Source organism: Pristiophorus japonicus, chromosome 3, assembly GCF_044704955.1.
Source record: "Pristiophorus japonicus isolate sPriJap1 chromosome 3, sPriJap1.hap1, whole genome shotgun sequence".
Classification (NCBI taxonomy): Eukaryota; Metazoa; Chordata; class Chondrichthyes; family Pristiophoridae; genus Pristiophorus; species Pristiophorus japonicus.
In genome coordinates this window covers 94027221-94043038 of record NC_091979.1, presented here as the reverse complement: position 1 = coordinate 94043038, position 15818 = coordinate 94027221, and the positions used below count along the sequence as shown (strand labels likewise).

Genomic DNA, 15818 nt, shown 5'->3' with positions numbered 1-15818 from the left:
ACTGGTACAACAAGGCACTCAGACCAGCCCTGAGCCTCATCCACACGAAACTGAGAACGTACACATAAGAGCTTATCACTGTCCTGGGCAGCGCCACCGTCAAGGTCACCTACGAGGGCACAGTGCACAAACTGCCACTCTGGATTGTCTCGGGCGATGGCCCCACATTGCTTGGAATGAGCTGGCTGGGCAAAATCCGCTAGAACTGGGATGACATCCGAGCACTATCACATGTCGATGAGGCCTCATGTACCCAGGTGCTTAACAAATTTCCTTCCCTTTATGAGCCAGGCATTGGAAACTTTTCCGGGGCGAAAGTGCGGATCCACTTGGTTGCAGAGGCACGACCCATTCACCACAAGGCACGAGCGGTACTTCACATGATGAGGGAGAGAGTGGAAATCGAGTTGGACATGCTGCAACGCGAGGGCATCATCTCCCCAGTGGAATTCAGCGAGTGGGCCAGCCCGATTGTTCCAGTACTCAAAAGTGATGGCACGGTCAGGATTTGCGGCGATTATAAAGTAACTATTGATCGTTTCTCGCTACAGAACCAATACCCGCTACCTAAGGCAGATGACCTATTTGCGACACTGGCAGGAGGCAAGATGTTCACCAAGCTCGACCTGACTTCGGCCTACATGACGCAGGAGCTGGAGGAGTCTTCGAAGGGCCTCACCTGCATCAACACGCACAAGGGACTGTTCATCTACAACAAATGCCCATTTGGAATTTGGTCAGCTGCAGCGATCTTCCAGAGAAACATGGAGAGCCTACTCAAGTCGGTACCACACACATTGGTTTTTCAGGATGACATATTGGTCACGGGTCGGGACACCATCGAGCACCTACAAAACCTGGAGGAGGTCCTCCAGCAACTGGATCATGCAGGGCTGCGGCTCAAGAGGTCGAAATGCGTCTTCATGGCAACAGAAGTGTAGTTTTTGGGGAGAAAGATTGTGGCGGACGGCATTCGGCCCACAGACGCCAAGACAGAGGCTATCAGGAATGCGCCCAGGCCACACAATGTCACGGAGCTGCAGTCGTTCTTGGGACTCCTCAACTATTTTGGTAACTTCCTACCGGGGTTAAGCACCCTCTTAGAGCCCCTACATGTGTTATTGCGCAAAGGTGAAAACTGGGTATGGTGTAAAAACCAAGTAATCGCTTTTGAGAAAACCAGAAACATTTTATGCTCCAACAAGCTGCTTGTATTGTATAACCCGTGTAAAAGACTTGTGCTAGCATGTGATGCATCGTCGTACGGAGTCGGGTATGTATTACAACAAGCTAACGTTGCGGGGAAGTTGCAACTGTCGCCTATGCCTCCAGGAGCTTGTCTAAGGCCGAGAAGGCCTACAGCATGATTGAGAAAGAGGCATTAGCGTGTGTGTTCGGGGTAAAGAAAATGCATCAGTACCTGTTTGGCCTCAAATTTGAGCTGGAAACCGATCACAAGCCCCTCATATCCCAGTTCGCTGAAAACAAGGGGATAAATACTAATGCCTCAGCCAGCATACAAAGGTGGGCACTCGCGTGATTAGCATATAACTATAGCATCCGCCACAGGCCAGGCACCGAGAACTGTGCGGATGCTCTCAGTCGGCTACCATTGCTCACCACGGGGGTGGAAATGGCGCAGCCTGCAAACTTGTTGATGGTGGCGCAGCCCGCAGACTTGTTGATGGTCATGGAAGTGTTTGAAAATGATAAATCACCTGTCACGGTCCGCCAGATTAGGACTTGGACCAGCAAGATCCTCTGCTGTCCCAAGTAAAAAACTGTGTACTGCATGGGAGCTGAGCCAGTATCCCCGTTGAAATGCAAGAGCTAATCAAGCCATTCCAGCGGCGAAAGGACGAGCTGGCCATTCAGGCAGACTGCCTGTTGTGGGGTAACTGCGTAGTGCTACCCAAAAAGGGCAGGGAGACGTTCATCTCGGATCTCCACAGCACACACCCGGGTATAGTAATGATGAAAGCGATAGCCAGATCCCACGTGTGGTGGCCTGGTATCGACTCTGGCTTAGAGTCCTGTGTATGGCAATGCAGCGTGTGTGCTCAGTTGAGCAACGCGCCCAGAGAGGCACCACTAAGTTTGTGGTCCTGGCCCTCCAGATCATGGTCAAGGATCCATGTCGACTATGCGGGCCCGTTTCTCGGTAAAATGTTCCTGGTGGTGGTGGATGCTTTTTCAAAATGGATGGAATGTGAAATAATGTCAGGAAGCACCGCCACCGCCACCATTGAAAGCCTGAGGACCATGTTTTCCACCCATGGCCTGCCTGACATACTGGTCAGTGACAACGGGCCACGTTTCACCAGTGCCGAATTTAAAGAATTCATGACCCGCAATGGGATCAAACATGTCACCTCGGCCCCATTTAAACCAGCCTCCAATGGGCAGGCAGAGCAGGCAGCACAAACAATCAAACAGAGCCTTAAACGAGTCACAGAAGGCTCACTCCAAACCCGCCTGTCCCGAGTACTGCTCAGCTACCGCACGAGACCCCACTCGCTCACAGGGGTGCCCCCGGCAGAGCTACTCATGTAAAGGACACTTAAAACCAGACACTCGCTGGTTCACCCCAACCTGCATGATCAGGTAGAGAGCAGGCGGCAGCAACAAAATGTAAACGATGATCACGCCACTGTGTCACGGGAAATTGATCTGAATGACCCCGTGTATGTGCTAAACTATGGACATGGTCCCAAGTGGATCGCGGGCACGATGATAGCTAAAGAAGGGAGTAGGGTGTTTGTGTCAAACTAGACAATGGACAAATTTGCAGGAAGCACCTGGACCAAACGAGGCTGCAGTTCACTGACTGCCCTGAACAACCCACAGCAGACATCACCTTTTTCGAGCCCACAACACACACCCAAAGGATCAACGACACCACCACCCCGGACCAGGAAATTGAACCCATCACGCCCAACAGCCCAGCAAGGCCAGGCTCACCCAGCAGCCCTGCAGGGCCAACAACACGCCAGCTCAGCGAGGGCACAGCCAACACACCAGAACAAACATTTGTACCGAGGCGGTCCACCAGTGAAAGAAAGGTTCCCGACCGCCTCATCTTGTAAATAGTTTTCACTTTGACTTTGGCAGGGGGAGTGATGTTGTGTATCTGTAAAGCATGCACTCCCATGTTCCACCACCAGGGAGTGCATCCCCTGAAGTCCCAAGGGATCCCAGCATCCCTTGGGAGCACTGTATATAAGTCGGCCCCTAAGGCCTGTTCCTGACTCTGGAGTGTCTTAATAAAGACTGAGGTCACTGTTACTTTAACCTCCCTGTGTGCAGTCTCATCTGTGTTAGCAACACAATAGATGTTGCAAGGTTAGTTTTAAGGACATATTGAGGACCAGGCCAGAGTCATGTTTACATTGTGTTTATACTGCTTTAGCAACATGTAGATATAACAGGGGAGATTCTCCTGGGTCTGTACCCAGGTGCACAGGATCTTGGGCACAGTGGATATGGAAAAATCAGATGTGTTCCTTTACAGGTTTGTGCTCCAATCTTCCTGATTTTCCAATATTCACAGCATGCAGGCAATCCAATGCACCTGGCCGCAGATCCAGGAAAATTTCTCTTAATAATTATAAGCTCTGTTATAAATGTAATTTTTTTTTAAATGAAAGAGATTACTCAAAGATGTCTAGATTCTGATTAATCACCCATTGTATATTTTGATGAAAAAATAGTTTTAATATCCAGCCATGTATAATTTCTCAGGAATTAACAAAATATGGGGCACTGGCTGGGTTAGAACACACTAGCCTTTCACTGCCACAGCCTAAGTTTGAATTCAACCCAAACTGATTGGATGAAAGTCTACGCTGTTTGTCCGCAGTTGTGTGGGAAATGTGTTTGGTCAGTTTCGACCTAATTCTTTGTCGTCATGGGCCCACATGACAAAATATCCCCTAATTACACGCTAAATAGCAATACATTAACAAACTCAGAAAGGCCACAGGCTGGATGGTGGAATGGAAAACATCACTTGCTACAGTAGAGGAGTCTGGTTATGTGTTTGGTGTTAAAGCAATTACTGTGCAGAGCAGAGGGAACTTTATACTGCATCTAACTCATGCTCTGGGACCTCCTGATGCTGCCACCAGTCATCAAAATGAAAACGTATTTAATTTCAAAAGCTAACAACCCTCATCTTGCTGAATACAAAGTAAAGTAATGAAAATTGAAATCAAATGAAGCCTTATAAAAAAAATTCATATTTTATTGAATTAGTACTGTTTCATTTACAATTTCTGTACCATTGTGCAAATAACTGGTCTAGATTTTCTGCTCAAGTTACGCTGGTATCTCAATAAACTCAGGCTTCGGGAATTGTTCTGTTCACCCCAACATTTTCCGATTTCTGACCAAAATTGACAGGGAATGTATAATACATTTGCCCATAAATGGGCTGACATATCATAATATAATACGAATGACTGAGGTACATCAATCAAAGAAGTTTCCATCATTTGTGTCCTGGAAACACGGTGCAAGAAGCACCCGTTTATTCCTCAATACAATCTGGTGCATTTTTTTTCTTCAAATTTTCAGATTTGCTACTCTCCAGATAGCACTGTACTCTGCAGCCTGCTGCAGCAAAAAGCCTGTTTGAAAAATGAAATTGGCCCCGAGGCTGGAAAATTCGCTGGAGTTGGGGTGCATCCTTATGGCCGGTGGAAGTCATGCAAAACCAAAGATTACATTGAATCTGCAGCAGAGACAGCTGATTTGGCCCAACTGGTCAATTCTGGTGCATATACTCCACATAAGTGTCCTCCGACTCTAATTACCCCTTCCCACCCTTCCTTAATATCGATCTATTCCCTTCTACTTGATGTATGCGACACACCAAGATTCCGTAAAAGTGGAAAATTCTGTTTTTCCGTTACATTATCATCATCATCATCTTAGGCAGTCCCTCAGAGTCGAGGATGACTTGCTTCCACTCTGAAAGTGAGTTCTCAAGTGACTGAGGAGTCCAATGCGGGACCTACAGTCTCTGTCACAGGTGGGGCAGACAGTGGTTGAAGGAAAGGGTAGTCAGGGAGCCTGGGTTGACGCACGCTCCTTCCACTGTCAGCGATTGGTTTCTGCTTGTTCTTGGTGATGGGACTCGAGGTGCTCAGCGCCCTCCCGGATGCTCTTCCTCCATTTTGAGCGATCGAGGGCCAGGGATTCCCAGGAGTCGGTGGGAATGTTGCACTTTATCAAGGAGGCTTTGAGGGTGTCCTTGAAGCATTTCCTCTGCCCACCTTTACATTACACTTTCCATTACATTTATGAATTGTAGGTATTCAATGCATCTGTACCTGAGAATCATACTGCAATTCCTTATAGTTCACAGTATTCTTCTTTATAAGGCTTTAACTCACTTTCAAATGCAATTTCACCATTCTGCTTCCAAAACGCAGGCCTCCAGTAATGTTCTTTAAATACATTGTTTATGAAGCATTAAAGTTTCTGCAGTTATTTCAATTACAATAGTGAATGAAATTACCTTGTATATGTTCAGCTGCTTATCTGTCACAGCAAAAATCAGCAGAATATTATTTTCCACAAGCTTTTCTATTAGTTGTCCCAGTGAGGGATATTCCTACAAATATAAATTAAAAGAAAAATGTAAAATGAAAATATTCAGGGCATTTACAATGCAGCTGGACATTATACAAATGTACAAAAATGATAGACAGGAAGAGACCTACTGCTCCATCCAGCCTGTCCTGCACAGTTGTGACACCTTACACTACCCACTCATCCACCTGGCGCAATGTAATCTCCTGGGAGAGGCGAAAAACCAGATAAAAACCCAGACCAATTAGAGAAAAAAGAAATGGAAAATTCCAAGCCCCTCAGGCAACCAAAACTAGTCCAGGAGATCATATTGTCCCTGATTTATGTTACAGGATACCTATCTCTTTCCCCAGCCAGAAACAGGACCAGCTCTCCCTTGAAGGAATAATGTAAATCAGCGTTCACCATTCAAGCAACATTTCCATAGGTCCACAATTCTCTGGGAAAAGAAGAACTGCCTAACTTCCAAACTAGTTCTACCCTTACATAACATGCAAGTGTAACCTCTGGTCTTCCCTAACCTATCCAGTTGAAATAATTAATCTACATAAACAAAATCTAATCCATTCATTATTTTGATCAAATTACCTCTTAATCTACGCTTTTCTAAAGTATACAGGCCCAGCTTATTGAGTCTATCTGGGTAATTAAGGTGTAACAAACTGGGAATTAATCTCCTGGGAGAGGTGAAAAACCAGATAAAAACCCTGACCAATTAGGGAAAAAATAAATGGAAAATTCCTCTCCATGCCCCTTAGGCAACCAAAACAGAGTTCTGACGAAGGGTCATGGACCTGAAACGTTAACTCTGTTTCTCTCTCCACAGGTGCTGCTTAAGCTGTTGAGTATTTCCAGCATTTTCTGATTTTATTTATAAATTAATCTTGTTGCCCTCCTCTGCACCCACAAGACTACTTCCAACTTGGCCTTAGATTACATCCTTAGGCCCCATCCTTTTGCTCATCTACCATACTGCCTATTACAATTATTGCTTGTAAGCATGGGGCCGGTTTCCATTTGTATTATACAAGTGCAATTTGTTGTTACAAAATACTGCAAAAACCTACATAGAACATAGAAAAGCTAGCAACAGTTTTACCTCTCCACCATCACCCTTGACTGCACGACAGACACCGTGTTGTTCAAGTACATGTGTCAGCTGTGGCTCAGTGGGTAGCACACACGCCACCCCGACCTGCGAGAGGACACCACAGCACGGGCCAGCCCACAATGCGATATGTCTGCACACTAGGTCCATGCAGCAGAGCAGGTCTCCCGTCGTCCTGGTTAACCCTTGCCACTGTCGAACCCGTGTGGTGGCTGATGTGCAACGGTCACCACACGTTAAAAAAATCCATGCACAGGCGTCTTCCACCCCTTCAATTGTAGTTCAGGACTGGAATATCGGGTCCTTCTTGGAACATCTGTGAACCCATGTGGAAGCAAGTCAGCCTTGTTCGAGGGACCGCCGATGATAATGATGAGCACACTCGCCTCTGAGTCAGAAGGTTGTGCCTTCAAGTCCCACTCCAGGACCATGAGCACATAAATCCAGGCGGACACTCCAGTGCAGTACTGAGGGAGTGCTGTACTGTCAGAGGTGCCATCTTTCAGATGAGACATTAAACCGAGGCCCTGTCTGCCCTCACAGGTGGACGTAAAAGATCCCATGGCACTATTTCGAAGAAGAGCAGGAAAGTTATCCCCGGTGTCCTACCCAATATTTATCCCTTAATCAACAAAAAAAAACAAATTATCTGGTCATTATAATGTTGCTGTTTGTGGGAGTTTGCTGTGCGCAAGTTGGCTGCTGCATTTGCCACATTACAGCAGTGACTACATTCCAAAAAAAAAGTACTTAATTGGCTGGAAAGCGCTTTGCGACATCTGATGGCTATGAAAGGCGCGAGTCTTTCTTTGCCTGTCTGATATATAGGGCTGGATTTTAATAGGGAAGGCAGGTTGGGGGTGGCAGGGCTCTATGGTGGTTGGGATACCCGGGAAGCCTGGTTTCCCACAGGCCCTGCCGACTTTAATGGCAGGGGCTGATTTGCGTGTGAGGCCTCTGTTTCCCATCCGCAGCCAAGCAGATTGAAAGCATGGCAGGCTGGCTAGCTCTGAGTGGGTAGGCCTGCGATACTAGGCCGCCCAGAGGAGGGAGGGAGGGTTCGCATGGGGACTGGGCCATTAAGAGGATCGGGGGTCGAGCAGAAGATCAAGTGTCGGGGCTGGCCGTTCAGAGGATTTGGGGAGGGGGGCGCAGGCAGAAGATCGGTGGAGGGGCTGGTTAGGGAGAGAGGACCGGGGTCAGATGATCAGGGGAAGGTGAAGGGAAGATCTTGGCTGGCTCGGGGTGGGAGAGAAGATCGGGGCTGGCCACATATCAATGATAGTGTGGGGGCGTTCCAGGAAGAAGAGCGGAGGCCTTATAAAGGGGTCTCCGATCATGGGGGGTGGCCGAGGCAGGGATCCTGGATCCAGGAGGTAGGTATAAAGGCACTGACCTCCTGGATACAGCAGCCCTCGCCTTGCTATAACTGCTGGCTTTTACGAAGTGTGTAAAACCCACCCAGCTACAGATAAAAACAAAACAGAGGTTAAAAAAGAGGCTTCCAGCCTCATTAAAATATTTAAATTAATGTCTTGCCTCCTGGCAGCAGGTTGACTCCCCTCTCCCCCACTCCTCCCAGTTAAAGCCAGTGTGGGTGGGTAGGAAGTGAGCTGAGGTCAGGATTCCGATTTTTAATAATTTAACTACCCCCACAATCCTAACCCAACTGTTTTTTTTTGGTTAAAATGCCCCTCAAAGTTTTGGATGAACCAAAACATTCTCCTGATTAACACTGGCCCAACACCAAAAACCCTTTATAAAAAAACTTCTCAAAATCCACTTCTTCAACCACATTTTCCTCAGTCAGCTTTCCTAACTCTGTACTAACTCTTCTTAGGTGTCATTTCAAGTTTCCTATTGCAGCATCCTGGAATGTTATGTATAAGTACATGAAAACCCTAATCATGATCTATAAGCATATCTGATGCGTACAGAACAATTCACCTACACTTCATGACTTTGGTACTTTCCATTATAAACTGGAAGCAAATAGATTCTCATAAATGTTGAGACACATCATCAAAATAAGGAACAGGATATTTGTGATAGAAGGAAATGCAACTCTGAGTCATAATTAAATTTTGCAGTGTATGGTCGTCACAAAGCCATGGTCAATGGTACATGTGACACAAAGTAACGTCTGAATGAGTCAGAGTCTGTATTTATTAAAGGTAGGTACAGGCTTGCTCATGAAATGTACTTAGTAAGGTTTCAGTAAAATATTTCAATTACATTGACAAGTTGAAATCCAGATGAAAAAGTTGTTGGAAAATCTTTTACGCTTTCAATAATATTTCCACAGTCTCTTTATGACCAAAGTCAAATTTTCTGAGTCATAATTAAGTTTCCCGGTGTATGGTCATCAAAAAACCATGGTCAATGATATATGTGACACACAGTAACTTCTGAATGAGTCAGAGTCTGTATTTATTAAAGGTTTCCTCTTGAAATGTATTTAGTAAGGTTTCAGTAAAATATTTCAACTCTATTCACAAGTTAAAATCTAAATAAAAATATTTACGCGTTCCAGCTGTGGCTTAGTGGGTAGCACTCTCGCCTCTGTGTCAGAAGTATGTGGGTTCAAGTCACACTCCAGGGACTTGAGCACAAAAATCTAAGCTGACACTCCAGTGCAGTGCTGAGGGAGTGCTGCATTGTTGGAGGTGCCGTCTCTCAGATGAAACGTTAAACCGAGGCCCCGTCTGCTCTCTCAAGTGGACATAAAGATTCCATGGCACTATTTCGATGAAGAGCGGGGGAGTTATTCTGGTGTCCTGGCAAATATTTATCCCTCAATCAACATGACAAAAACAGATTATCTGGCCATTATCACATTGCTGTTTATGGGAGCTTGCTTATGTGCAAATTGGCTGTCGCGTTTTCCACATTACAACAGTGACTACACTTCAAAAATACTTCATTGGCTGTAAAGCGCTTTGAGATGTCCGGTGGTCGTGAAAGGTGCTATATAAATCCAAGACTTTCATTCCTTCAATACTTCCACTGACTCTTTATGACAAAATTCAAATATACTGGTAACAAATATTTAAAGGCCTATGAGATGTCTTCCTGAAAAATTGTTTGGCAAACCCATTTTACTTTAGAAAGGGAGAAGAAGCATTTGACCTATGAACCATTTTTATTCCAGCGATGTCATACAGAAATTCCGTATTTCAATGAGATTTACACTACTGAGTTGTGGAATTCTAAACTAAAGAACCCTGAAAATCCTCAGGGGTTCTGCCAGTCTCCCACTGCAAATCTGATGGGAGATTGAAGGAACTCACTTGGAAACGGCAAGGACCTGGTTGCACCAGGACTTCATTGTTTACATGAATAACATCTATCAGATTTATTTAAATATATAGATCATCTCTTGTGACATGCTGTATAATGATCTCATGTTATCAAATCAGTCCTGCCTGAGCTATTTCAGGAATAATGTACACCAATATACAGCCCTTTATCATTTGTTAGATGTGAGGGATGGATCAATGGTCTGATTCTTGGGCCTTTATTAGAAGTTATGAAGGAGCACATATGGTGATTCTCCCTTTTATTTTATTTCCATCCCTGTAGGATAATTGCAGGTTGAAGTCCCACATTCTTTCTTTCTGTGGAGGTCCAACCTTTCTGTGCCATTATGCAAACCCACACATAACTCTCTTTTGAAAGATAATCTCAGGTAAGTACTCCATTCCTTTTAATACATAGTTACTGTAAAACAGCAATGGCAGCAACAAACATTTACACGAGAACTGCTATGGCAAAATATCAGAATGGACAAATCTCATGGACAAAATTGAATTCTTGAATCACAAAAGAGCAATTATTAAGTATATTACAGGTGTTGAAGGTGGATAAGGCAAATGGCCCAGAAAATTTATACCTATGATTTTAAAGAAGTTGCGGTAGGTGAGCGTGGGTCCCCTTACAGATATTTTCCAGAGAATACTGGACTCAGGATTGATCTCAGAAGACTGACTGTAAGGTAGCAAATGTCGCGGCCATCTTCAAAAATGAAGCAAAGGACAAGCTAATTTTAGACATGTAAGTCTTACGTTGATTCTGGGAAAACTCCTCGAGGAATGCTGAGGATAAAGGACCACTTGAGGGGAGCAGATTAATGGGAGATGCTTAGCATGACTTTAGCAACCAAGGTCATAATTTAAAAAATATATTAGATTTTTTGATAAATTACTAACCTGGTGGATAAAGGTAAAAAAATAAATGTTTGGCTGGAATTAACACACAAAAGACTACTGCATAATTTTTAGGGTCATATAGGATGGAAATGTATTAAATTGACTAATGAGAGTTACACTACTGAATTGTGGAATTCTGTTAATTGGTATGTGAACATGGGTACTCGGGCATCGACAGGAGAAAACATGTCCCCAGAAATGCCTTTGGGCCTAAAGATAATCGGCCTGATTTTGATCTCAGCGGTGAACGAACAGCACCAGCCACTCAATGGGCCCAAGTTTCCACACGATAAAAAACGGGCGCCCCTCCGAGCTGGGCGCCCGTTTTTCGCGCCTAAAACGGCGCCGGAAAAAAAACTTGCGATTCTGGAGCGCCCTGCAGCTCCTTGTCTGTTTGTCGCGGCGCGCAGTGGGGCGGAGCCTACACTCGCGCCGATTTTGTAAGTGGGAGGGGGCGGGTACCATTTAAATTAGTTTTTTTCCTGCCGGCATCACTGCATGTTGGAGCGTTCGCAAACGCGCAGTGTGAAGGAAACATTGGCACTCGGCCATTTTTGTAGTTCTTTGTAGCTGTTTAGTTTTTGAACATTTTTTAATAAAAGCACATTGCCATCAGCACATCAGCACTGAGAAGGCTGCAGGAAGCCTCAGAAAGTTGAGGCAGCCGTTTCCCGATGACCTCCCCCTTTTGCCGTCGGGAAATGGCTCCTCAATTTCTGAGGCTTCCTGCAGCCTTCTGTCTCCTTCCCTCCCGCCGCCTGGAATGGCTTCCTTCCCCCCCCCCCCCCCCCCACCGCTGCGTTCGGTCGGTCGGTTGGGTCCCTCCCGCCCGCTCGCCGTCTGGAACGGCTCCCCCCCCCCCCCGCGTTTGGTCGCTCGCCCCCCCCTCCTGCGTTCGGTCGGTTGGGTCCCTCCCCGCCGTCTGGAACGGCTTCCCTGCGTTCGGTCGGTCGGTCGGTTCCCTCCCTCCCGTCCGCCCGCCGTCTGGAACGGCTTCCTCCCCCTCCTCCCCCCCCCGGCGTTCGGTCGGTTCCCTCCCGCCCGCCCGCCGTCTGGAACGGCTTCCTCCCCCCTCCCCTCCCCCCCCCCCCCGCGTTCGGTCGGTTCCCTCCCGCCCGCCCGCCGTCTGGAACGGCTTCCTCCCCCTCCTCCTCCCCCCCCCCCCCCCCCCCCGGCGTTCGGTCGGTTCCCTCCCGCCCGCCCGCCGTCTGGAACGGCTTCCTCCCCCCTCCCCTCCCCCCCCCCCCCGCGTTCGGTCGGTTCCCTCCTTCCCGCCCGCCCGCCTTCGAGAACGGCTGCCTCGTTTTGTGAGGCTTGCTGCAGCATTCTTCCTGGCTGAAGCACTTTCACACAGGTAGGAAGATGGTTTATTTAATCTTTTCTTTGCTTCTAAATTTTTATTCAGGTTGGATTTATTTGTATAATATTTGTATAAGTATTAATAAGGATTTATTGTAGAATTTAATGACTTCCCTTCCCCCCTCCCTCCCCCCCCCCCCCACCTCGTTCTGGACGCCTAATTTGTAACCTGCGCTTGATTTTTTAATGTGTAGAACAGGTTTTTTCAGTTCTACAAAAATCTTCACTTGCTCCATTCTAAGTTAGTTTGGAGTACGTTTTCACTGTGGAAACTTTCAAATCAGGCGTCAGTGGCCGGACACGCCCCCTTTTGAAGAAAAAATTCTGTTCTAAAGTGGAACTGTTCTACCTGACTAGAACTGCAGAAAAAAAAATGTGGAGAATAGCGATTTCTAAGATAGTCCGTTCTCCACCAGTTGCTCCTAAAAATCAGGCGCAAATCATGTGGAAACTTGGGCCCATTACATTTACACTTGCCCACAGACTTTCTATGGGATTTTGCATTGGAACTTGCTGTGATAAGAAAGCCATTTCAGTGCAGTGCCCTCTACAGGGGATCTGGGACCTGTGTGAACAGGGCAAGCAACTGTGTATCTCCTTAACTAATCAGATTGAAGAATCATTAATAAGCAGCACAGAGTCTGAATTAGGAAGTGTCAGTTAGAATAGTTAATTCAGTGTCAAATCAGATACAGAAAGCAAAATAAAGAGAGGGAAAGAAAGATGGGATCATGAGAGAGATGTTTAAACGAGAGAAAGAAAAAGATTTTTTTTAAATCCTTCCATATGCAACTTTACAGCAGCAGTCATTGCCAAGAAAGTGCAGGAAACCATGTCTTAATAAAGTATTCAAATGTTTGGCGAACAAGCAGAGAAATGCACATTTCCAAAAGGAAACTAGACTTCAATATTCACGCAAACTAACTTTCATGACACCTGTAAAGAGGTAGTGCTAGAGGAACAGTTGGTGTGTGGTACTCATGACACCATTATTTGCTGCCCATTGAGTGTGAATGGGTACCAAATCTAACCACCACATCTTCAGTTCCTAATTCACATTTCATATTTCTAACTTTTTCAGGAACTTGAATTATTGCAATCAAGCATATGTTAAGAATTTTTAAACTTTGAACTAAAACCTAAGTAGACCACTTGGCAGTATTATTTTGAAACCATTCATTTTGGCTTTTAACATAGATGATTTTCAAGTAAACAAAGCATTTAAAAAATATATATTCTTTTACCATTGCTGTTGACTTGGCGTATTCATTCTGGCTGTCTAAGTGGCATTTTCCATCATGAGGGATAACAATTCCAGCCAACTTGCTGTCCATTCCAAAATGTGTATCAGCATCGGACACAAATACCAACAAGTGCAAGGAATCATTGCGCCAACCAATTTTTTCCTAAAATATAGATTATTTTTAGTACTTCAACAAGTTGCTTTCGGACATTTTTATCAGTTCTTTCCTATCTGTGCTGCAGTGACTAATCCCACAAGAAAGTGAATTTGAAAGGCGAATTTACCTTACAGACAGATGCTTGTAATATTGCATCAAATCCTCCTTCAGGAGTGTCCATATTTGCAGAAATTTGTTGTTTTTGAACAACTTCATTAAATTTTGTGGTGTCCTCAGTCAGTGATAGCATGTGGCTGTAACCAAATGTGGGCAAACAATGTTCATCGATACTCCTATTCAAAAAAAAATATACAATAGTTTTCCACTTCCATTCATAATAGAGTTTAGAATGTAGCAACACCTGAGTTTGAAAAAAATTGAGCACAAAAGAGTCTAACAGAACTTTGCATGTACAGATGAAGGAAATTTAAATACCTTTTTTCAATCAGAAAAGGATGAATCTGCTAAATAAAGGTTTTATCAGCGTGTATAACATTATGATAAAAGTTATTTTTAAATATTTTAAGTGATAATTGAGGTTCTAATAAAAGGTAAGATATCCCTTACATTTTATATCTATTCCCAGAATGAAGCATGTGGAAATTATACGCATCAATTTTTTTCTCAATTAAGTTATAGACACATTCAATTAATGTATTAATCTTTTGGTTAGGATTAGCAGAAACGGAATCCTATAGGACACAACAAGGGTATGAGGGCAGAGTTGGCTAAAGTGGACTGTGAAAATAGATTAAAGTGTAGGACGGTTGATGAACAGTTACATTTAAGGAGATATTTCATAACTCTCAAGAAAAATATATTCCAGTGAGGAGGAAAGGGTGTAAAAGAAAAGATAACCATCCATGGCTAACTAAAGATAAAAGTTCATGGGCTTGGGGGTAATATATTAGCATGGATAGAGGATTGGCTAACTAACAGAGAACAGAGAACAGAGCGTCGGGATAAATGGTTCGTTCTCTGGTTTGCAACCAGTAACTAATGGGATGCCGCAGGGATCAATACTGGGACCCCAACTATTTAAAATCTATATTAACGACTTGGAAGAAGGGACTGAGTGTAACGTAGCCAAGTTTGCTGGTGATACAAAGATGGGAGGAAAAGCAATGTGTGAGGAGGACACAAAAAATCTGCAAAAGGGCATAGGCTAAGTGAGTGGGCAAAAATTTGGCAGATGGAGTACAATGTTGGAAAGTGTAAGTTCATGCACTTTGGTAGAAAAAATCAAACAGCAAGTTATTATTTAAATGGAGAAAGATTGCAAAGTGCTGGAGTACAGCGGGACCTGGGGGTACTTGTGCATGAAACACAAAAGGATAGTATGCAGGTACAGCAAGTAATCAGGAAGGCCAATGGTATTTTGGCCTTTATTGCAAAGGGGATGGAGTATAAAAGCAGAGAAGTCTTGCTACAGCTAATTAAGGTATTGTGAGACCATACCTGGAATACTGCGTGCAGTTTTTGTTTCCATATTTACGAAAGGATATACTTGCTTTGGAGGCAGTTCAGAGAAGGTTCACTAGATTTATTCCGGGGATGAGGGGGTTGACTTATGAGGAAAGGTTGAGTAGGTTGGGCCTCTACTCATTGGAATTCAGAAGAATGAGAGGTGATCTTAGCGAAACGTATAAGATCATGAGGGGGCTTGACAAGGTGGATGCAGAGATGTTTCCACTGATGGGGGAGACTAGAACTAGAGGGCATGATCTTAGAATAAGGGGCTGCCCATTTAAAACAGAGATGAAGAGAAATTTCTTCTCTCAGAGGGTTGTAACTGTGGAATACGCTGCCACAGAGAGCTGTGAAAGCTGGGACATTGAATAAATTTAAACCAGAAATAGACAGTTTCTTAAACGATAAGGGGATAAAGGGTTATGGGGAGCGGGCGGGCAGTGGAGCTGAGTCCATGATCAGATCAGCCATGATCTTATTGAATGGTGGAGCAGACTCGAGGGGCCTTATGGCCTACTCCTGTTCCTATATCTTATGTTCTTATGTTCTTAAAGAAATAAAGGATGGCATCCAATTAAAAACAAGGGCATACAAAGTGGCCAAACCTAGTGGGAGGACAGAAGAATGACTAAAAAAATGATTAAGAAAGGGAAGATAGACTATGAAGGTAAACTAGCA

At 44.8% G+C, this 15818-nt stretch overlaps 1 protein-coding gene across 1 annotated transcript in view; it reads right to left on the bottom strand.

Moving 5' to 3' along the window:
- Window positions 1-15818, bottom strand: part of itgb6 (integrin, beta 6) — a 149773-nt gene that overhangs the window by 122227 nt on the left and 11728 nt on the right. Inside the window, exons 2-4 of the mRNA XM_070875560.1 lie at window positions 13798-13963; window positions 13515-13676; window positions 5522-5617 (exon numbers count right to left, since the gene is read on the bottom strand). Of these exons, the coding sequence (XP_070731661.1) occupies window positions 5522-5617; window positions 13515-13676; window positions 13798-13963 (424 nt within the window). The remainder of the gene's footprint in view (window positions 1-5521; window positions 5618-13514; window positions 13677-13797; window positions 13964-15818) is intronic.